This window comes from Paralichthys olivaceus, chromosome 1 (assembly GCF_024713975.1).
Source record: "Paralichthys olivaceus isolate ysfri-2021 chromosome 1, ASM2471397v2, whole genome shotgun sequence".
Taxonomy (NCBI): domain Eukaryota; kingdom Metazoa; phylum Chordata; class Actinopteri; order Pleuronectiformes; family Paralichthyidae; genus Paralichthys; species Paralichthys olivaceus.
Window position 1 is genome coordinate 19,412,842 of NC_091093.1, and position 23,504 is coordinate 19,436,345.

At 42.2% G+C, this 23,504-nt stretch overlaps 1 protein-coding gene and 1 long non-coding RNA gene across 17 annotated transcripts in view; one reads left to right on the plus strand and one right to left on the minus strand.

Annotated features, from left to right (window-relative positions):
- The window catches only part of LOC109636801 (uncharacterized), a 174,204-nt gene that overhangs the window by 126,771 nt on the left and 23,929 nt on the right, over nt 1–23,504 (plus strand). For 2 of the 3 annotated variants that reach the window (XR_011240984.1, XR_011240987.1), the window contains exon 3: nt 1,695–1,755. This is a non-coding gene — a long non-coding RNA (uncharacterized lncRNA). Of the gene's footprint in view, nt 1–1,694; nt 1,756–3,649; nt 4,019–23,504 lie in introns of those variants that run through there. The other variant, XR_011240985.1, reaches the window with a different exon arrangement.
- sox6 (SRY-box transcription factor 6) overlaps nt 1–23,504 on the minus strand; it is a 133,843-nt gene that overhangs the window by 27,076 nt on the left and 83,263 nt on the right. For 12 of the 14 annotated variants that reach the window (XM_069524421.1, XM_069524436.1, XM_069524416.1 and 9 more), the window contains 3 exons: nt 12,109–12,232; nt 8,269–8,348; nt 614–763 (listed from right to left, as the gene is read on the minus strand). In XM_069524421.1, the coding sequence (XP_069380522.1) occupies nt 614–763; nt 8,269–8,348; nt 12,109–12,232 (354 nt within the window). The remainder of the gene's footprint in view (nt 1–613; nt 764–8,268; nt 8,349–12,108; nt 12,233–23,504) is intronic. The other 2 variants (XM_020098621.2, XM_020098618.2) reach the window with 1 other exon arrangement.

The window sequence follows — 23,504 nt, forward strand, 5'->3', positions numbered from 1 at the left end:
AGATGATTTATGGTCTTTCTCCATTGTAATATTATTAAACTAAACTGCTCCAATTGGGTGCATGTTTCTGATTATGGCCTTAGTGAGTGGGGATGATGTATATGCGTCCTTTCCTCTGCATGGAGGTCTAGTGGAGTCATGCCATACAGCAGCAGAAAACACACATCCTGCCTTTGGTTTGTTTACAAAGCAGAAAAGAAATCAAATCAAAAAGTCATCAATCCTAATTCTTACTTCACTTTTGTCAGCATTTGAATCACACTGTAGTAATTGTTTGATTCCATTTAAGATACAAAAACAGATGAAAAAAAAAACCACTTTTCATTGTGAGGAAAAATTAGAAACCATGTGTTCCACAAATTACTGGCTTGGAGCAGCCATAGCCATAGCAACAATGTCCACAGAGTTCTGGGTAAGAGAGAGGGCCTTGTTAAAGCACTGCAGATTGATGGCCTGTTAGAGGTTGGGCTCAGCACTGGTCGGCTGCAAGCACCGAGTGAAGCAGCGAACAGCGTAGACACTAGTTTATTCTTACAGCACCGACTAGGCTATAGGCTAGGTCAAGTACCACTCAAGCACTGGACTGGCGGGTTGAAGGAATTGAGGGTTCTACCTTGACTTGAGTGATGGGGCTGGAGGAACTCTTGTCATTCTTCAGAGAGGAGGGAGAAATGGGCCCACTCGCATTGAGGGGCTGGGGGAGCGGAGGCATCTTGGCTCCAGGAGAGACCTGCATGCTGGCAAGCTGGGCCGCATACAGTTGCTGTAGGGAGGTGCAGAAACCCGCAAAGGCGTTAACATCCAAATCCAGCAAACATTCAGAGTTTCATATTCTGTCTTTTCCTCTCCCTAGAACTCTTGCTTCTGTGTCTCCCTTCATCCCCCCCCCTCTCTCTTCGTCTACGTCTTTCCTCTCTTTCCATAAGGCTGGCAGAGAACCTCCATCAAAGGTCTTAACTGTATTTCAAAGACTGAACCCAGAGAGAGACAGCAGTCTTAAAAACCACACAGAGATGGCTTTCATTCAAAATACTTGGAGCCCCTATTTTCCACTCATCACAGAGAAAAGTTTGCCGACTGGATGCAAGTGTGTTTGCAAAGATCTCTCATTTCTCTAGATCTACACAGCTTCCCATTGAAGTTTCTAGTCTGTGATTTGTCTCCACGCTGCCACGTGAGACAGTCCTATTCCACACGGTTAGAAACCCAACCTCAGTTGGATGGCCATCACAGAATACTTTAAACACCAGCATTATTAAGGCTTAGGAACCTGCACAAAGAACAGTGATGTAATCACCATTATTTTCCTTGGCGTTAAATCACTGAGATGTCCGACTGTTGGTAACATTACCACACAAGTGGGTGTTTTAAATACTGGCTAAGCCCTCAATAAGCAAAGCCTTTAACAGGGTTGAGCTCTAAAAGCTTGATTAAATTTTTTTTACTCTGGGCTGATAATGTGGCATATAGTACAAAAAGTGGTTAAATATGAGGGTTTTGAAGTATTTTAAAAACTCTGGTGAGCTCCATACTACTTTTGGATCTGTAATTCATCCCTTTTCCTGGATAAAGGATGAATTACATCACATTAAGTTATGTGTGTATTTTTTTAACTTCATCAAATCTTGAAACAAATAAAACAAGACTGATTTGATTTAATTATTATTTTTGTGGTTGTTATTTCTTTGCCACAGAGCCCAGCACTCCCACTTCGCTGAGTCTTCTTTCCACCTCAGGTCTGCATTGATTGGCCAGGTAAGTGATGAAATAGTTTTTTGTCACCTGCTGTAAATGGAAGGGGTCTGTCAAATAAGGGCTGTTATAAAAAGTGTCTGAAAAGAGTGTTACTCAATGTAGCTTTAGACCTCACTTCATAAGAGACATAGCACCCCTTAACTCCCCCACTGGCCTGCTTTCATCAGACTAGGTAAACCCCACGGATTGTTGTGCTATTCACTCAGACGGTGCTGTCAGGGATAATCTAACTTCTCGTCCTCTGGCCAATCAGCAACCCTTTCTCATTTCCTGGTTGGACTAGCCACATACAGCCTGCATTTGTGTGGATGAAAAAAAAAGCTACCCGGCCCCGGTGGCCTCACCTTCAGTGGTATAGATGCCAGACAAAGCACTTTATGTCCATGCACATATCTCCAGATATAAACACACATGTGCTCCTGTAAGAAACTTTATCACTGCCATATAAGCGGCAGTACAAAAGGTCCATTCTTTCAGGGGACCTGGGGATAACAACAGCACATGGGCAACGGAAATGACAGACTGATTATGTTCCCACAACGATAGCACTGCCCCCACCTCCTTCACAAACAGCCTTTTGTCTACGACAGGAATGGACACAGGAGCGGACCCAACTTTATTTTCTCCTCATCTGAGCTCAACTTGGTTAATGTCAGAGAAGGAGAGAGAGAGAATACTCCATTCACTGCCCGTCATTCCAGGCCACACAGTCTTAGTAGAACAGTGGAAGCTGAGTCTGTTGGACAGATGTTTGCTAACAGGCTTGTTGCATGGGCATGCCCCTGACCTTGAGTGGGAAGAACTTTATTGTCCCGGAAAAAGAGCATAATTAGAGTTTGCCTCAAATTAGACGCAGTCAGGATACCCCCTTTTCAGCACTGATTAGCAGGTCAGTGCCATGGGGTGAGAAGCAATCGTTAACCAGGAACAGTCTGACTCCAGGAGCTAAAGAACAATAAATATAATCAGAGGGAAAGATGGATGAAAGGTCCGTTAAAACCACCAGACACTGCTCAAGGACAAATATGAAATATGTCAGAGTTTAGTCTGTGGGGTTGAGATGTTTTTGCTCCAGCTTTATGGTGTGGCTTTGTACACATCAAAGACAATATGCTCATAGCAAATTATAAAATTGGTTGACTCCCATCATGTCATGAAGATAAAAACATAACAGAGAGTTGTCAGTGGTAACAGGCATTGTGGTGTCAGAGGCTGAAGGATGATAAGTCCTCCCTTGGCTGGTGTCCCTAAGCAGAAGACATCTGTTTGCTACCTCCTGGTCTCAGTTGACTCCCTCACATCTAACAGCCCCTTCTTCATATCTACTTGCCAGGTGGGGGCAGCAAAAGGTTCATGGTAATGAGGGTCAAGCTGAAAGTCAATGCTCCAACTCTGGGGTATTGGAGGAGTAGGTGAAAGCCTGAGCGGAGCTTTGAACCCTTCTGTTTCCATTTTCTCTTTCCTTTCTTATACACTCTTAAAACTGTTTTGCTTTTTGCAACAAAGGGAAACATCTTCGAGGAAACATACAATAGTTGTGTTCATGAAAGTTCATGAAAAGGCACAGGCACAGCTTGAATAATGGCAGAAAACAGCAAAATAAAATTATAGCTAATGAGTTTGCAATGTGGGTGTTAAAAGAAATCTGAAAAAACTGTCTATGTGTTTTCGCAGCATGAAGGCAGAGGCAACTTAGTGCAATTTGTTATTATTACACGGTGTGTATTCACAACTAGTATTGAAATACAGCATGTCTTACTTTTTTCTTTAGTGATTTTGCAAGGATTTGTCTTTTTTCTGAAAACAGCATCTTATTTTGATATAGAAATACCAAACTTAAATGAGAAAATCTAAGGTTTTTCTTCTGACCCCATCGTTCCCTGTTTCCCAGTAGAGTGGAGCAGATCTCGGCAAGCATGGATTTAAAGTGAGCAGCACAGCCAAGGTCAGCCTGTTAGCCTCTGGTAATTAAAAACATGCCCTCTGGAGGCAGCAGAGGTTAAACAGGGAGGTTCACGTTTTTGCCTGCGACATTAAACTGATATGACACACTCTGCTGATGATGTTAGACATCTCACAGGTCTAATATATTTTCAAGATGGGCAGCTTTTCTTTGTTTTGTAAAACAACAAAGCTGATGTTATGTCTTGATATACAATATAATCAATTATAAGAACAACATACAATTATCATCTATGATTTTTGTTTTGTTTCTGCAAACACTGGGGTATATGCCTTACAGAATAAAGATAAATTAAATGTTTCTGAGCTATTTGTCTCATTTGTTACTGCCAGCAATTACAGCACATTGCACTTTTATAACTGCAGCATGCAAAAATATACAAATGAAGACAAAAAAGTATTTTTCTAACAACCAAACAATTACTAATACCAATTATTCCTCCTCTGGGTTGAGCTAAGTATTTTCAAACTGACACTCTCTTAATTGCACACTCATCTCTTTGTTTTGCGTCAGTTCATCTGTCTGTCAATGTCTCATTCACCTCTGTCTGGCCTGGGTGCTGAGCACTGGGCTGGATATGAGGGCATTAACTGTGCTTCAGTGCACCACACCATTTAAAAGGCAGCACAGCGCCAGCGCCGTTTGCCACAAGGCTTGTACAGGCTCATTGCCCATGGCGACCAGGCAGGCTGACCCAGGCTAGGCCCAGATGTCAGGAGTGGAGGAAAGCGTCCTGGTGCACTGTGCCGATGCTTTCCAGTATGGCCCAACATCTGTTTCATCTGCTGGCACCCAACCTGCTCTGCTCTTATCCCCCCTCCCTCCTCTTGCCTTTCTCTATCTCTCTATCTCACATCTACAGTATATACATATTCTCTATCAGTTTCTCTCTGGCACACACACAAACACAGCCCGTCTTGTGCAAGTGTGTGTGTGTGTGTGGATTTCTCCAGGCCCAGGGGCCCCAGCGCCAGCCTTCTCATTCAGTGTTGCTCACTGCATTATCCACTCTATCTGTCCATCTGTCCCTCTGTTCACCACTGCCTCCATCCAGCTGCTCACCTAGCCGTCCTATTAGCCAGCCTTCCACACACAGCTAGCATTGCTGCACTGCTCTGGGTTACCTTCAAAGACCAAGCGCCTCTGCTCATAAACACAGAAACAGCTGCTCGCTACAGTATGTCCGTTCTCTCTTTCCTCCCCTCCTCCTCCTCTTTCTCTTTCTCTCTCTTTCTCTTTCAAAGTCAAAGTGTTGCACTTGTTAATTAGAAGCCATCTCTTCTCATCTATACTACACAGACCTTTACATCCAAACAAAAGATAATATATATCTCCCACTTTCTTCCTGTTTGTCCCTGACAACACTCTTTTCTTATCACTCCAGTTGTTTATGTCTCTGAGAACTCCTTCAGATATGTATGTCTGCTTGAGATCTGGTCCAAGTTGTTGCTGAGCGTGTGGGCTGCTTTTCATCTATACAAAGGGAGCAAGAGCTGAGGCTAGGCCAAGGCTCATAGCGGGCCTTGAGAGGCTATAGCAAATGTGGCAGAAGATAACCGCATTACACGTTAGGCCTGAACTCGAGCGGCTTGAGGATGCGATGGACTTGGGACACTTGGGGTTAAAAAGAGCGAGCGAAATGCATGGATGGAATGAGGAAAGAAAAGCAGAGAGAGAGAAATACAAACTAGGACATGTAGAGAAGGTTCAAGGTGGAAAAACTAGAAAATTAAGACAGAAACAGCAAGAGATAGAAAATGAAGCTTTGACTGAGTGAAAGCAGAGAATTTCTTTTTATCTAGTGCATGATCCTGCATACAGAGATCCCAGATGTTCTGTTTTATCTAATAATGCTTTCTAAGTCCTGCTTTCAATTGAAAAGCAGGACCCTCTCAAGAGTTATGTAAAAAGGCGATAGGTGATATATATCAAGTTGATGTTGGCATTAGGTAGATTGTTTTTCACTTGGCGACTGATGCAATGTATAGTGTACAAACAGCAAGTTAAGTGCTCTTAAATAAATAGAAAATTCTTTTGTGGAATTAGGGAAATCCCATCCTTGTCCCTCCACTCAATTGAATATAGTAGGTGTCCAGACAAATTGGGATACAATCTGAGCACAATTTCCTCTGTTAGATGAGAGGTGTCAGTTGTAATCAGAGAAGGACAGGCGGGGATGGAGCCATTGTTTCCTGCTGGTCCTGGGCTCATCCTGGCTCTGTGTGGGCACTAATGAAGAGGGGCATGTCGCGCAGGGATAGTTTACCCGCCTTCCTCTCCTGTGAGTTGAGAACGAGAGCCAATCTGTCAGGAAAACATTGAGTGAAATTGCCCTGTGGTACAGCAACGCCTGGTGACAGCCACTTGCAGTCTGCCAGCCGCCAGAGTGATGCTACCATCCTGTATTGACAAGCAAATTACAGTCTCCTACACTCAAACGCTCCCTAGAAGATTCATTTACATCCATCAGCTTTAAGCCTTTGTTACCTTGTTGGGTTTTCTTCTCCTTAACGCAGGGGATGGGGGGGGATACCAGACTGTTATGACAGAGGAGATTGTGAAGAGGCTGCACAGCCAACATTAAGACTGACGGAGCGGCTGGCCTCTCTGACTGGATGGCTGATCACATTACCTCTGCAGCATTGTGGGAATTAATTCTTCCAATAAGATCATTTTTAAGGTTCATATATTGCACAATCTATTGGTGGAAATTATACCTTTCAATGCAGCTGACAGGATGAGATATTTTAATGGGGGGGTATGTGCATGTGATTTTGTATCTCTCTGTATGTGTTATGTGAAGAAGATGAAGAATGGGAGGAGGTAGAAATAGAAAAGTTTAGCACAGTTAAAGCAATTGTGTGCTTGTTGATGCAATGAATAATATGATATGGTTGGTGAATATTGGCAGGGACAGCTTATTTTGCACCATATATATATATTTTTTAGTTATTGAAATTAAACCAAAGAAACTAACCAGTGTAGTTTGAATAGAAAACTGTAAATGTCTTTCACTGCTGTCGAGGGCAGCCATACTTACTTCACTGCACTACTTATCAGATGAAGTGTCCCTTTACTTAGTTTCACCTCAAATCAAATAACCCCTTTTCTTATCACGCTGTGATTTTTACATTGTTGAGGAGATTCTTTTCACGAGTCCACTCACTCAAACTCGCACCCACACTGAAGTACACTGCAAAACTTTAATTTTGAATAGGACAAAGAGTGCTGCTGCTGTTATAGCTTTAAAAGGCAGGATACAACTGTAACTTAATTCTGTCTGGGCTGATATGATGTTTTTAATCACGGCAGTCTCTCTGTGCTTTGTAGAGGAAGTGGTTGCAGTCGCACGGTTTGTTGATCCCAGCTATGTAGAAAAGGGCATGTTTGACTTGCCTTGCTGTTTTAAGGGGAGTCTCTATGCAGGGTAAATAGCAGCCAGCAGGCAGAATATGTGACAGGCTGACAGACTTCAATTAATGGAAAATGCACCTCTTTTTTGTTTACTGTGTTTTCTAAAGGTCGGCCAAGTCATGGTCTTGGAGGCACTGTTTTTGCCCATTCCCAGGGTTAGATACATAATCAGAATTAATGACTCTAGACCTGTCTCCCCTTCTCACCCCAACCTTCAGATATATGTCTCATGTGACCTCATACAGCACTATAAATACACTCAGCATCTGAACAACCACTCCTTCCCAATGGACTTTGTTATGATACACAAACTAAGTTACACATATAAACTCTGGAAATATATTCACCTATGCAGCGTCAGTCTTATATTCTATTCTAATGACTTTTTATCCACTGGAAATCTGTCCGATAAATTGAAAATAACTCTTTAACTCCTATTGCTGCTTATGTGTCTGTGTATGTTCATGGCATACAGTCAGTAAATAGTTGAAAGAATCATTATCAACAAGATCAGGCACAGCTGAGAGAGCTGTGGTACCAATAGTATTTCAAATAGTAATGAACCATGCAACGCAGATAATTATCTACATTAAACATGATGTCTTCAGGTTAAGCTCTGACCTGAGTTCAGCTCTTTTAAATGCTGTTAGAAAAGCCTGTAGGGCTTGGAGCCTGTCCCAACATTTCTGTTGCTCAAAAGCCTTCCTCAGCTTCACTTTGTGTAACATACCAGGAGTCTGCTTTCACTGCAAACATCTATTGTTTCTTCTCATTTGTTATCCTCACAGTGATAAAAGAAATGCTTCAGTTAAGCAGTTAAGAAGGAGATTTTTTGCTTGCTTAGTCAATTGTCTTCTGATATATTCACCGGCAGGCGATTAAGACAACCAAAGTGATTCTCATTCCCTCTAATAACCATTATCTCCCTTCCTCCTCTGCTGGGCAGTGCTAGTGGGGATAAATCCTCTATAAAACGGGATAAATTACATATGTAAGATGATAAGCACGTGTGAGCTGGGGGCCTCCAGGATTATTTAGTGTGCAGCTCATTACTTGGCGTACAGCTGCTTAGCCGTTCTTTCTGCCCTGGGCTTGGCGGGCGTCCCTAGCATTCTTTGTCATCGTACTGTACATACCTGAAGCTGGAGGGGGCTGAGTCCTGACGCTGCTGCAGCTGCCATTGTGGATGGAATGAACTGCACCGGGTAGTTATCACCTGTCAGAGAGGAGAGATAGACAACAATGCGTACAGGTTCAGACAATGAGCCAGCCCACTGCAGCCAGGCAAGTGCCAACACAGATCCTGGGCCCTCCGCTACTTTGCCACAGCGATGTGGCACATTGCAGCGAGCCCTCGGCTTCAAGCCCAAACATCTGCATTAACAAAAGGCTAATCTGGTTTGACTGGAGCAGGATTACTAAGGAACGTTCCACACCATTCTCTCCCTTCTCCACCTGCACACTACTCCTGGAAAATACCATGACAGCAATAGCTCCTAAATATTTTAACAAGTAAGGAGTTCTTTTAAGATGTTTGTGTGCGTGTGTTCATGCGTGTTCAGAATAAATGTTAAATATCTCCCTGGTACTCAATTAGCGATTATGTAAAAGGACCAGCATGTTCTATCAGGCAGCTCATACAGCTGTAGACTTGTCTGGCCATTGTTCAGCACTACATTGTTTGGGTCTGAGTGATAGCTTTGGCAGCAGAGTGAAAACACTTGTGTGTGAACTGGTTAGAACAAGTGTGCAGTCACAATAACATGAGCAAAAAAAAAAGACCCACACATTCTTATCTCACATGTCACTGTGATCAAGCGAGGAAGAATTGGTCTCCAAATAGCAGCACTATTCATTACTACTCACTACTGTTCGCCTGCCATCAGCACGTTTGTCAGACAGCGATATAAAAACGGCTGCAGTATGAGTGATATCCACGGGGGTACAGATGCTTTTATACATCAGCCTGGTGTGTTGAGACAGACAGAACAGCCCCAGTGAGACGGGGCAGCACAGTGTTCATGTGTCTGGAGGAGGGGGAGGTGGGGGAACACAGTGGGAGCGGGGAGGGGTAGTTGGCCTTCGCTCAGACCCCACTTCTGCCTGTCACTTCTCCTCACAAACATATGGACCCATTAAGCCACAGACAAGGTAAATGTATATACCTTCTCTTTCACTTTGCCCTCGCCTGCTCGCCTCACTTTGCAATCTTGTACAGCACAGCACAATGTGATACAGGCCATGGAAATTCAATCCCCATTTAGTAGCAAATAAAATCACACAGCAGAAGTGGTTTCAAATAGTGCTGGGTTGGATGTGTGGCTGTGCACTGTGGTTATTTCTACACCTCCTCTTATTTTGGTATCGCTTTCTTTCTTTCTCTCGCTCCGTGCTGTCTGTGACGTCGGATTTGGGAATAATAAATGGCTGGATGTCTTCAGATGTCATGTGAAACCTGAGGGGGGGTCATGTGCTAAGTGAGAGCCCCTCCACAGCTTGGGGGTCTCAGGCTCCAAGGTCTTGGATGCACAGTCTGTGTTGAGGCTCCAGCAGAATGGGAACTGTGCCAGTTTAACGTCAGTGGTGAAAGAGAATTATGCTTAAAACTGTGTTTTACTTTGTTTTTCTTTACTTGACATGGCTAGTCCCATGCCCGGAGCCTGGACTCTCAATGTTAAAGGAGGAGGGGGATAGTTCAGGTGACACCATGGTCACAACAGGCTATATTTCCCTGCTCATACTATGCTATAAAATAGGTTGACTAATGAAACTGAAACCTTTCTTAGGCCAGACCAAATGATGGTGAACAATTATATGACTAGATCACACTTGTCTTTACAGTGCTTTTTAAGTGTCATTAATTTACCAAGAATGTTTACAGAAGACACAAATGAACAGGTAGAATTATTTAGATGTGTAAGTTGATTTATTTAAGTCACTATATTAGAGGTGGATACCCAACCTGCCCTATCTACTGGATTTCTCACACTGAACGAGCTTGTAATCAGAGAAAACATTGGGTTTGGGTCAGGGGCAGATATACAAAAACAGAGTGCCTGTCGGGCCGCGTTAATTTTCTCCGGTTCGGACAAACATTGCATCCTGAGCCAGACTCTACTGCACATTAAGAAGTAAACCATGTGCTCAAAACGCCACGGTATCGAATCCGTTTGAAAGTAACATATAAAGTGATAAAAAATCAGAGATTTAAGATAAAAATAGCACGCAGACACTTTCAATTGTCAGCAGGGTGCTTATGAGGGAGACTGGCAGAGGAAGCTAAAGGCTATGAGGTCAATCTGTGGGTCCATTAGAGACACATCAGACTGAATGTCTGTGTAAACAGTGCGAACAGAGTAGGAAGTCCGACTTGTATCTATTTGTTTAAAAGATGAGTCGGTGCCTCTATAACTGTGCTTGTCTACCATGCAAGACCAGGCCATTGAGCACAGCCAGTGGATTGGGTGATGACTTACCACTATGGTGCTAGAATGACTCTGTTGCCAACGTGAGCACCACAGGACTGGAGGTCATAAGCAGTGGTCCCTGGAGGCTGTCTCATAATGATAACATCAGATTAGTGTGCCTTAGTCTTGGAAGTGAATGCTTGGCCACTCACTTCATGGAGAAAGGACACGGCAGCATCCTGTATACCCTGCAGGTGGTGGTGATAACATTGTACTCTCCAGAAATATTGTGTATATTGTGTTGGATCGGGGGAAATAATAGATGTTTTGAAAATACCTCTCCTGACTGCAAGAGTCATTTTCAGACCCCCTTTGCTTTTTTCTTCATGAACTCATGAATAATGCAGGAACCATACACATGGCGACCCCTCACCATGATTCCATAATAGCTCATGTTATTTGAACTAAAACATTTTCCTTGTCAAATCTATTGCAGAAAGCACACTGGTAAAAGACTCGCCCTCAGGCACTTTGTTTAAGCTGTCATGGCTCCATAGTTCCAAAATAGCTGACTTTCTTTTTCATCCTGTGGTTTTATAGTTAATTCATTAACTGCACTACCACACCTTTCTAATGTTCTGCTGCAAACCTGCTGACTTCCCAGTGTTTCTTTTCTTTTTTCCTGTCCTCTTCATTGTTCTGGTTCTGTTTTGATCAGATGAGTGGACTTTTCCTTTTTCTGTCTGACTCAGAAATCCTTTTCTTTTTGACAGTGATCAACAACAGTGTCCTTTTATTTACATGTGTCAGAGGAAACAGGGAAATGCCTTGAAGTTCTTTTTGAATTTGAATAAAATCCAATATGAAGAGACTCTATAATTGCTTTACACAATTTTTTACAGTAGTATATGGAAGCACATCTTTAACTTTCACAATCATATGAGGGTGTATGAGGTTACTGTTTTGGCAGGGCATCAGTCAACATGTTACAACACTTCTTTTTACCTAATTTTTATTTCTAAAGCTGTGGATCTTGTCTATGCTCAATTTGAAAAACAAAGGAAGAGAAAGAGACATGCTGGTACAAGTAATGAAAACCTGTTCCTCATCTCATCCAAAAACCTCAAATCTACCTACAAATCACAATTGTCTGTTAATTACTTAATTGTTCTGTCAAAAGGCATAACTGTTTGAAATTGTAAAATGGGAGTTACTAACAATAGGAGGACTTTTCATGCAGGGTTTATCCCCTGTGTTATTGGATCTCTAACAGTGGATACTAAGAGATTACAGCCAGCAAACTACTGACAGATAATTTCATGTTGAAGACTTGTTTACATTCCTCTGCTTCTTGGCCCATATCTATTGTTCCACTTGGACTAGAACATTCCCAGGCATTTGGTCCCAAGTGCAAGTTCAGACAGGGCAGATCATGTCAATGGCCTCACATGTGAATCAAGCATTTGTTTGTTATTATTTATCAAATGTATAAAGTCATCATAATTAATAGAAGATGTAGCAAACAGAGAGAGAAGAAGGACAAAATGAGGACTTTAGTTGCAAGCATACCTGGCTTGTAAGACAATCCCGGGGGGAAGAGAAAGCCTTGCTGGGCGGCGGCGGCTGCTGCCAGAGTGCGTTGGTCGTGTGGAAAAATGGGGATCATGAGCGGAGGCATGTGACCCTGGACCTGCTGAACAGATAGGAAGCAGAGATCAGAGAGAGGCCTAAGCATAGGCATGGCTCACAGACACACACAGCCCACTCAGGGGGGAGGCCAGATCACAGCTCTTCCTAACGCGTGCTGACAGGGGGCTCTGCGGCAGTGACGGCCCTCGTGTGCTCACACAATACCTTGCCGAGCTACGCCTGCTCTTAATCCAAACCACAATTTTACCTCGGTACTTCAAAGAGCCCCACATACACACATTGTTCCAGGATCGGTTAGAGGAAGCGACGTGTAGGACAGAGAGCGGAGAGGCTGGGCAGGTCTGTGTGGCTTCTGTTGCAGCAGATACAACATGTCAGCAAGGGGATTGTTGAATGTATTACACAGGTGCAGAGACGAAGACTGATCGGCATGTACACGCACAGAGACACGCACACACACACTAACACACTCACCTCAAGGAAAGATCAACTACGCACACAATCCTGGGTGATCATTTATTTAGATGATAAAAGCCTGAAGACAATCCAGTAATTTACTACGTCTGTTTTCAGCGGAGGAAAAATAGCAAGCAGTTGAATAGTCGTTGCCACTTGCTGTATTTCATTTTAATGTCATTCTCTGGCTGTCTGCTCCACTCACATATTAACCTTCACCATCCAGCCTGTTGCTGACTGGCCTGCTGCAGATATCCACACAAACTCCCTGCATGTGTGTGTCGAGGGTGGGTGAGTAGCTTATGTCTCAAAAGTGGTGTGTGGGGGTTTTTCTACACATGTTGCAAGTTTCAATCTCACTGTCATTCTTGGCTTCCTGAAACTCTATGATGGGGAGCAGCGCCACTATCACGGGCCTGCGAGAGTTAATCTCGCACCGAGCCAGGCCACCTCAGGGGAACCTGCCTGGAAAATGGGTTAATAAAGGTCATCCCCCAAAATAAACACTTTACAGAATGTTTCTCCATTCATCCCCCCTTAAAATCAACTTGCAATAAAACGGGTCTGGGTGCAATTACTGCCGCTGCATTGGGGCATGAAATCAACCTGCTCTGAGCAGCGACTCCCCCCCATGTTCTGGCTGAGGTCTGCTATGATCTCCTTTTTTCAGCCTGCGCCAGTCCCCCTGTAGACCCTTTACCGGAGTAGTCACACGCAGTTTCTCTTGCAGCTAGCACGCTAAACCTACTTAAAACTACTTTATTGATCTGTCCAGAGGTGCAGAGCTCAACTGAAAACTAAATAAATAGAAACATTTTATGTCTACTGAGCTTTTCCAGAAGTGCAAGTGCAGAAAGTGCATTATACGAAGAATAGAAAAGTATGTAATTCTTCTAGAAGTAATTCTGTAAAAAATTTGCTTTTACTGCAGAAAAAATAAATGTCCAAGGAGACTGCGACAAATGACCTTAAATAAAACATTGCTTTATAAGGATTTGTGTTCCAAGTTTCCAGGCTGAATGGATGAAAGATGGATCTTGGCCTTGCATGTATGGAACATATGGAAAAACACAATAATTAATGTCACAACATGAGGCAGGGCCAGTGACAGGCGGGGGGGACACTGGGGAACACAGCTTCTCTCTGTCTGTGTATTTGGACTGTAAAACCAGATGGAGTCTGTTTCTGAACGTGTGGCAGTCACGGGACAGAGAAGGGCTCCCTCAAGTCCACATCCCTGCATGTGTGTTACAAATGTTCTGCATGGTAGTTCAGACATGTTCATGAATTAACGAACACGCGTCAGCAGTAAATTAAATGTTATGTCTTTTTTTTTTTTCCAAAGGAAGTTATCGACTGTCAAATATTTTAGCAGAGAAAACAAAACCACGACACATTCTGTCTCCAGAAATGATCATTCTTGACTTTTAAATGAATTAGTAAATCATTCACAGCAGTCTGTCCACATTTCCTTTGCTCAGAAATAAAGAAGACTCCAAACACTCTCCTAAGTTAAAACATCTGAGCAGGTCTAATGTGAATGCAACCTTAAAGTGCATTGCTCTAATGTGATGGATGCTCTTAAACATAATCATGATCATACTTTTTTAAATTACATCAGAAAAACAGCCAGTAGAAAGCGGCATCACATGAGGAAACAATATAAAGATCATTCAGACAGCTCCATAATTTAATTCTTTTTAATTATCTTTAAATACAAATGTGACTAAATTAGAATTAGAATAAGAGAATTATACTATATAGCATACATATTAAAGACAATACATGGACGTCAGCAAAAAGGCATCAGTAATTGGACATATTTAAAACGATATCATTTTATCAGCGACATCAGCTTTTATTACTATTATTATTTTAATATATGGAGCAGAATATACAAGATTCATTGAGGCAAGACGGAGTGTAAATGTGTGTTGAAGGGGAAATAAATGCATTGGGTTTGAATTGCTGTGATTTGCGGTAATGAGCTCCGTGCATTAAAGTTTAATTTACGGCGAGTAATGTCAGAGAAAGGTGAGGGAAATTTTGAGGAGCTTCAAGGTGGCAACAAATAGTGGAGGATGGTTGAGCTGTCAATTATCAGCTGAGCAGATTATTACATTTCAGAAAAGTGTTGTTAGAAATTTGACTGTTGAGGTAAATTAAAGACAATTATTACGTTTATTTCAAAAAAGCAGAGACAGAAAAAGTGCATACAGAGTGTGCCTTCCACTTTTGCTCAAGTTCATCTATGTGTGGGCTGCGTGCCCAGGATATTTCTATTGCCAAGATGATCTTGAGGAGTCAGAGAATAAAGTGGAGCAGATGTGAGCGGGGCACTTGGGCAGCGTCCTCCCGTCTCCTCGTAAATACAGCGCCATTGTTGTGCTGGCACTGCTCTTCCTTTGTCTTAGCACTGCTAAGTACTGGATAATGTCATTTCACACCATCTGCCCCCAGGCTTCATTAAAGATACATGAATGGGCTATCTTATGAGGAACAGGTGCTATTGTTTGTCCCTCAAGACCCAGCACTAAGGATCTGACTCGGAATACTTGAAGAGGAGCATCTGTAGTGATCAGTCAGACAGACTTGGCTGAGGCCCCCGTCTCTGCCAGCACACGCTCCAACAGAGGTTTCTGGGGGAACTCAGCCGCCTTGCAACATGTATCATCAATTCACATGACCTGATGAAGTCTGTAGCAGGCCAGCACGCAATCTGTTTCCCTCTCAAGGAGATGCTGGTGTTTGATAAATAGAACCAACTTGCCGTTATACAGCAAGGACCATATAGATAACATGTAAGTGCTAATCAGGTTTATTTTTCATTTAGTTATTTTTGCAAAATTTAGTTCAGTCATGTCTTTGTCCTATTTTAGTTGCATATTTTGGCAACTTTCTTGATGCCAAATTTAGGTTATTTTTTATTTAGCCTCTTTGTGTATTGTTGAGAAAGTTTTTTTTATCCTTTTTTTTAAGTTGATCATCAATTTTAGCAAATACATATTTGCTTGATAACCCAGCTAAACCAGAAATGACTTGTTTTACAACAATGAATGTTTTACAACAGCAGCACACCCTAGGGTCAGACTGCAGAGGGCGAATCAGACAGTCTCATGCCTGATGTGTAAAAACACAAGGTCTTGAAGACAGCTTGCTGCTTTTGTTTCTTTCAGCACTTAAAACACACAAGATAGTAACTAATACTGCATTAACCCATGAATGATTTACCTCTACGTGCACATCTAGTTGCTGACATACAGACAGTCCTGAACATGTGAGATGCACTTTTATTTATAACCGACTGTGTGATTAAATGGTTTATTTAAAAATGTTACCAGTGAAAAAAGTGAGCAATTTAAGCGTCCACCTATAACATATGAGCAGGCAGCTCCAAAACACTGAGTACAAATGGAGATGTACAGCGAATTACAGCTCTCACTCGGGCCCCTGTCAACACCCATGTTCCTCACTGTCTGTTACAGCCTCTACAAAGCACCAAGGAGGCCTGTAGACCCCCTGCCGGCTTTCCCTCTAAACCCCATTACACTTGCATGCACTGAGCCTCAAGCCTGCTGCTCGACATAGGCCACAAGTCTTTTTGTGTTTACATGTAGATTCAGGCAGTTTTAACAAAAGGAGCTAAAAAGACAAAGTCCTACCTCATTCTCACCTTGTTTCATGGTTATAAGCTTAAAAAGACCTGTTAGATCCTGTGTCTAATATCCTGATTATCTGCTACTTGACACTTTTTAACACACCTCTCACACACAGATGCTTATCTCGGATATAATCTGTACTCATTTGCTTTGAAGATAAAAAGTAAAACCACTTCATGTGTTTCATGATAAAAACAGAAAACAATACGCTGCAATTAGCCAAACATTTTCAAGGAGCTCATGGTGATGATGTTCTTAATCCTGTACAATCATTTGGATTATAATAGGGGCCTTTTTCCATTAGGAAAAGATCACAATCACCAGTAATCAGTAATTAGCGGAGGACTCATGTTGCACTGACATCTCATTTTAATAAAATTACTTCCACACTTTAGTAGCTGTCAGATCAGCGGCACTCGCTAACCTTCTTTTTCACATTTTCTATAGGAGGCTCTGTAATTTCACCCAGGGAGGATATACTCCAGCTGTTGCTGTAAGAACTGATAGTTCACACTTCATTCCCCCCCTGCCCTCCACTGAGCTGCACTCCAAACGCCTGCGAGTAGAAATCACCTTTTGTGATCTGTTTAAAGGGAAAGTGATCTCGATGAAACTGGCAAGTCTGGCTCCATCCCAACAGCAGCACACACAGTAAAACTGACACTAGACAGCAGGATATTGTTTAACACCCGCCACTTTGTACACAGCCCGCTGGGTGTACACTGTACTGGAGCCTAACCAGGAGGAAAATCACTCAGTGGAGGCGCTTCTAGGCTGCTGAATCCTCTCGTGTTGCTTCAGGATTTCCCCCAAATAACAATCAGCAGCTCTTTAAACAAATATTACTCCTTTAATACAGGTCACTTATCTGCCAGTTATAGTGCCCCAGCACACTGACCGCTGCAACACGTGGCAGACTCACACATTGATTGATCTGAGGTGCGATGGTGTTTGGATTTGTCTGTAGCTAATGGTAATCAGACAAATACATCAATAGATTTGAGCCAGACTTTGATGCTCCAGACTTCTGCCTTTCAATGAAGGTCTTCATATTACCACCCAGTGGACTGAAGCACATTATTCCTGCTTGTCTGCTCTGGAAATGAGTGCACTGGAACGGGAGGGTGAGTAGACTGGAGAGGTTCAGGTCACTAACAAAGGGCCCTTGTCCTTGTCAAGTCTCTGACCTTTTCCTCATCACTTCCTTCCTGCATGTGAAATGAGTGTCCCGCACCCTTCTCTGCAAAATTCAGCAGACAGAAATCTGAAGCAACGATCAATAGTGTACAAGCGCTCGCCTGAAAAAAAAGAAAAGTCCTGTGATATTTTTTCTGTGAATTGTTGGTGTACAGTACTGACTCTGACAGCAGGCACTGTTTGCTCAGGTTGGAGTGTGACGCTGCACATCAGTCATGCCTGTGTGTGTTACACTGAGAGCTGTTCAGGATAAAGTGCAGCAAATCCAGACACTTGAGTTAGGTCAGGCTATGCAGAGGGAATAACCAATAGATGACTTCTTGTTCCACTAATTCCTTACACAGTAAAACAAGCCTTCTTGGAAAACAGCCATTTCAATATGTCTATATTAAGACGGGAGCTTGAACGCAGGGTAGTACAACTCTCTGAACCGCCTAGCACACCCCACCCCAAATCCCTCCACTCTGGCCCTCCCCCATCTCATCGCTCCTCCTGACTTTGCTGGAACTAAGAAATAAAACTGCAGGCTACTGTTCGCTTAAATACACTGCCTCGCATTTACAGGATTTCTGCACACAGTTTGCATTTAATGCAGTTTAGGTATCACATGTTGCAGGGGAAAATGCGTGACCTCAAAACTGATGGAAAATGGAAAAGTAAATAAAAATGTAAAATAAATTTGTAAATGAAAACTCAGTCCATGTGCAAGAATATTTAAAATCATGCATTGATACAAATTACATTGAAATTATGCACAAAAGCCAAATTGTGCTCTAAAGTTCATGTCAAAATATTGTTTTTTTTGTCCACAGTTAAACATTCTTTTTATATGAGGTTTTATTGGTTAAAGTGCCACAGTTCTCTGTCTCACATTGTCGATGTTTCATTCCAGACAGGCTTAAAGCAAACAGTCAAGTATTAGATCTAGTAAAAAAAAACATCTCTTCTTCTGACACAATATGTGCACACAGCGACACAAGCCTGCACAACAACCTTTAAAATACAGAATCTTTTGAGTCTTGTATTTCTGCAGGATATTGACTCTCTTTCGGGTGGGGGCAGGGGCAGACATGGAAGTAAGAATTAATATTTTTTTTCAAGGTCTGGCCGTAGAATTAAGGTTTTTCAGTAAACTTGCCAAATCCATGGGGACTTCCTCAAACAGCATATGTAATGACGGGAAAGAAGAGAACAGACATAAACAAACCCACAAGTGGGTTTGGGGGTGGCATCATTATCCTGCATATACATCCTCGCTGTATGGAAATGAGAATGAGTGAAATGCCTCTGACCCTCATTGCAGGGGGGCGAGTGAGTTTCTAAAGAACATTGGACACGGGCTACTCAGATAGCCGGCTACATCCATGTGATGTGAACAGAGCAGGGAAAGGAATAGACGGATTTAAGTGTGTGAGGCTTATGAAATAATGTGGCTGTAAAGGTTTGGAAATATCGCATACTCCAAAACTCGATGTATAAAGGCTGTGTTTTTCCACTGTTCATGTGTTTTATGAGAAATATTCCCTTGAGGCTTGACTATGCCCGTGTTCAATATTGAATTCCCTGATTCAACATGTATTTAAAATCTTTGCCATTCTAATGCCAATGAGAAAGAAGTATTTTGTCTGGCGGTGAAACTGTAGACCACCCCTAATTTGTGTGACAGAATTGTCCACACTTTAGCCGGGTTTCCCCCTCTGTCCCATCCTCCAATCATAGACAGGCTCTGTCTTCACTGTTACTTCCCAGCTGCTGCTGGGGCCACTGAAAACAACAGAGCCCATTCTGTTGTTCAACGGAGAACAGGCCTGTCAGGAGGGGCGGGTTTTATCAGACACAAGTGTGTTGTTGAGACTTCAAACATGCTCAAATATCATCCTTTGATTATGAGGGGAAGAAACTGTACAGTTTATATCAAATCAGAATATGTTTGGAAAAATATTAAAGAAAAAATATAGAGATACTATTATTAAACTTTTTTTTTTGGAGAACAGAATCGAAAATAATTCTACAATTTGATATTTTGAGAAACTACATAGGACAAACTGGCTCATTCATTGTGTTATGCTAAGGAATGCTTGGACTCTACTCGCCCCAAAAACAAAAAGCTCCTTTTTACACTGACCATGGGCTGAATGCTTTGCTTTGCCACCCCGGCCCTAAGAAAACACGCGCCCCTTTCTCCCTGCCGGCTGCCTGTACACAGTAGAGCCCATTAATGCGGCTCCCTCTCCCCTGTGAGTGTGCCCACTGCTGAGGACGATGACCACGCAAAGCCAATGCAAAGACAAAACAGTTTGCACAACATTAGCAGAGAAAACACAGCCCATGCAGAGAGCGGGAGGAAACTAAATCAACATCACACTGGAGGATGTGTTCTCCCTCAACTGATATTTTCCTTTCGAGGGTTGGGTTACAATGGGTGTTAAGTGTATGTGCTGTGCCTTCATCCAGGGAAGGTCTGTGCAGCCCCGAACAGGTGCTTTATTGTGATACCCACATGGAAAAGTACTTTTCATTCATCGTATGTTTGCGCAGAGAATAGATGTTCACTTATCAGGATTATTTAGCACCACGATTCATTTCGACAGCTTCGTGTTGCTTATGCTTGATTATCTTCTGTCTTGTGTCGATTGTTCTCATCGACTGTGAAGACCGATAGACGACTGGAAGTTTGCGTAATAAATTAACCCGTCCCAGGGCTGATTAACAAAACCCTCAGGTGACTAATTTTAAGTAGACCCTCAGGTGTGATTTCACACATCACAGCCGCTCATGTGGCACTGCTCATATGGAGCCTCTTAATTATTGCTGCTTAAACAGCTGAGGTGTCGGAACACAAAGGCCAATTACACAAAGGCACGGCCTTATTGTGTAATTTACAGCAATAATTGATCGATGTTTGTCTACATTCCCACCTCATTGGCAGAGACGCAGAACGAGCAAGCGTGTTTTGCAGTAAAGCAAGCGATCAGTTACAGGTTAATAAAAGAGGGTGTATCTGTTTAGCTTTTACATCCTTAAATGTCTTTATTTACACTTACTACAGCAGCACAGTAACCCTGCCTGTGTAGCACTATAACTTAAATCAGCACTTGTGTAAAGTAAATTGATGCTAATAGGTGCATTTCATCCAGGGAAAAAGCCACAGACCCCAGACCGTTCAAACAGCTTCTACTGTTTATATTCCTAAAGCAAGGATTTGTTTTAACAGACAAATGGCATTACATGCCAACTGTTCAGCCACTTAGCTTCATTTGCAGACCATCACTGCCATCGCCGAGCCGGGGTTGTATCCATTACACCTTTTTGTGCATCATTAAGTTTTAACAGGGCCGCGGTGGCTTTATTGTTTAAATTGCACACGACTTTGTTTAACGTCAGCGTTTCTTCTGCTTCCTGACAAGAAGTCACATTTCATAACTAATTGAATTGATCCCTCCCTACCCGCCGATGGAGTCCACTAAATGGAATTATTTGTATCAAAGTGTCAATATATTAAATCACAGGGGCTAATGAGTCGGGTCACTGCTTTCTTTTATCTTCAGTCTTGCATGTGCACATCTTCATCAGCTAACAGTCTCCTTAAATGGAGGATGAACATGCTGGACTGAGCCTCCCTGGGCGAGAGCCAAGCCCGTCTGACGAGGCTGTTAATGCCCCCACATAATCCTACTAGCAGGCTAACACAGGGCTGTACAACACAAGGGAAGAACTGGCAGCACAGCGTTTACACCCACACACACACACACACACACACACACACACACACACACACACACACACACACACACACACACACACACACTTATACATATATTATCATTTCCCTGCTCTATTATTCTCTTATTATCGTACTAACAGTTCCAATCTAGCTGTGCTAATTGGGGGACTTGCACATTCTCTTTAACAATGTCTATTTGTGTGTGTGTTTTTTTTTTTGCCAGTGCATAAATAAGAGTCTCACTGAGAAAATCATTTGTGCTGCAGAGACAACAAAAGCTTCTGAGAATCCACAAATTAGCACTATTATCTTTGTGCAATTACCAGACGTGTTTATTTAAAGTCATCTGATCAATTAAAAAATATTCACTACAATGCTGTAGTCTTTTTTTTTCTCTGAGATGGTAACTGAACGGGATCAGTGCATTAAATTACTGTGGTGCACTGGAGAGCATGCATATTCTTTTTTATGATAATAGATAAGTGATTATAAACCTGCATTAAAAGATAATATATCCATGGACAAAACAGCAGTTCAGTAGAATCTGTTCATGCTGGGAGATCTTGTTAGATAACTATTTGTGTAAAAGTGCATAAAGTATAATGATAGAAGCATGAGGCTGAGTGAAAACAGCCAACACAGTCTGATCCAAGCCAATTATTAGAGAGAAACTGCTTCCCAGTGACAAAGATCTTACATTGACTTGATGATTTATGTTGGTTTAGGTTTGTGACCCCAAACATTCTAAGAATACAACAGAATCCCACTGGAATAGCATCACAATAGGAATGGGAAAGTACTTGAGTGCAGCTAAAGCCAAGCAGGGACTAGATTTTTATTAAAAATCTGTGAAATCAGTCTAACTGGGGAGAGCCACTGAATACAGAAGACACTTTTACAGAGCTTCCCCTGTGAATTCTCTGGTTTCTCTGTAACGGAGGGGAATGGGAAATCCATGTGCGACTGAATAAAACACTCTGCCTGCCAGATTTTTCCCCCTGCTGAAAATATATTAACTGAAAGTAAACAGTAGCATGTTGGATAATGTCTGTATTTAAAAAAGGTAGTATAAAAGAAAAGTGAAGTGCCTGTGCTTGATTTTCTTCGCAATCCTGTAAATAGCAAATCAACAAACGTTAAAATAAGATTTATTTTAATAACCAAAACAGTACCATATTACACTGTACTTCATAGTGTGTCTTCACAAAATATATATTCTAAAATATTCATCTACTAAACTGCTGGCAGCTAAATGCTTGTTTCTCTGTATTTCATCTTTAATCTTTACCTTTAGCATGGAACCCCTAAATGTCAACACACATCTGAGAAGGCCTCTAAGTATACATGTGTTTTTGTGTGTGTGTTTGTGTATCTTTGTGGACACAGGTTTAACGGTTTGCTGCAAACACAGGTTATGTCTGTGCACATAGCTGGAGTTTAAAGCCAGGCCATGTATAGGGATAAAGGACAGGTGAAAGGGAAACTGAACCAGACATCTTGGATGACCATTTAAAATAAAATAAATAAACATGAAAAAAAAAAAAGCTCTTGTTGACAATGGCCTCCACAGAAGTGTGTTATCTTTTACTCAGTGTTGGCACATCAAGGCCAAATCCAATGACACATGACAATGTCATGATATTGTGATATTCTTTTTTTTTTTTGATGGATAAAAAAAAAAAATTAAATGATTTGGATTGAAAGTGTCCCTCTGTTTCATCTGGGGAGCCCTGCTCCCTCCAGCCTGTTTGTGAAGATAAAGTTCACCCTGACCTTTCAGCCAATATTTATTCTCTTGATGTGCGTATCAATGCGTCGGGTCCCTGCGAGCATCTCTACTGCACACCATCACCTCCGTGCATGTGTGTCTGAGGAGTCAAACAGTCTGTTTATTTCTTTCCTTGAGGAATGCAGGAACTGGCATCATTAACATGTGAGGGGATGGGTGCTTGTGGCCCTGCTATGGACAGTACTATCACTTGTGGTTGATACAGCTCAGTCTCTCATTAGAGCATTTGATTTCATTTGATAACCAGGAAGACATCGATATACAAGTCTGCCATTAGCACTTTAATGCTGCTCACTGCCTACCAACATGCATCTTTTTTATTCAATCTCATGTACTCTAACTCGAAAATGCATATGGAAGAAAAAGTCTGATGTTCAACATGATGCTCAGTCGCTGCTCATCCATTAGGAGCAGGAGAAAGTGGACAAGTTCATAAAACAGAAAAGCCATGAAGAGGAGACACATAATGCTTAGTGTATCCTACGGATGT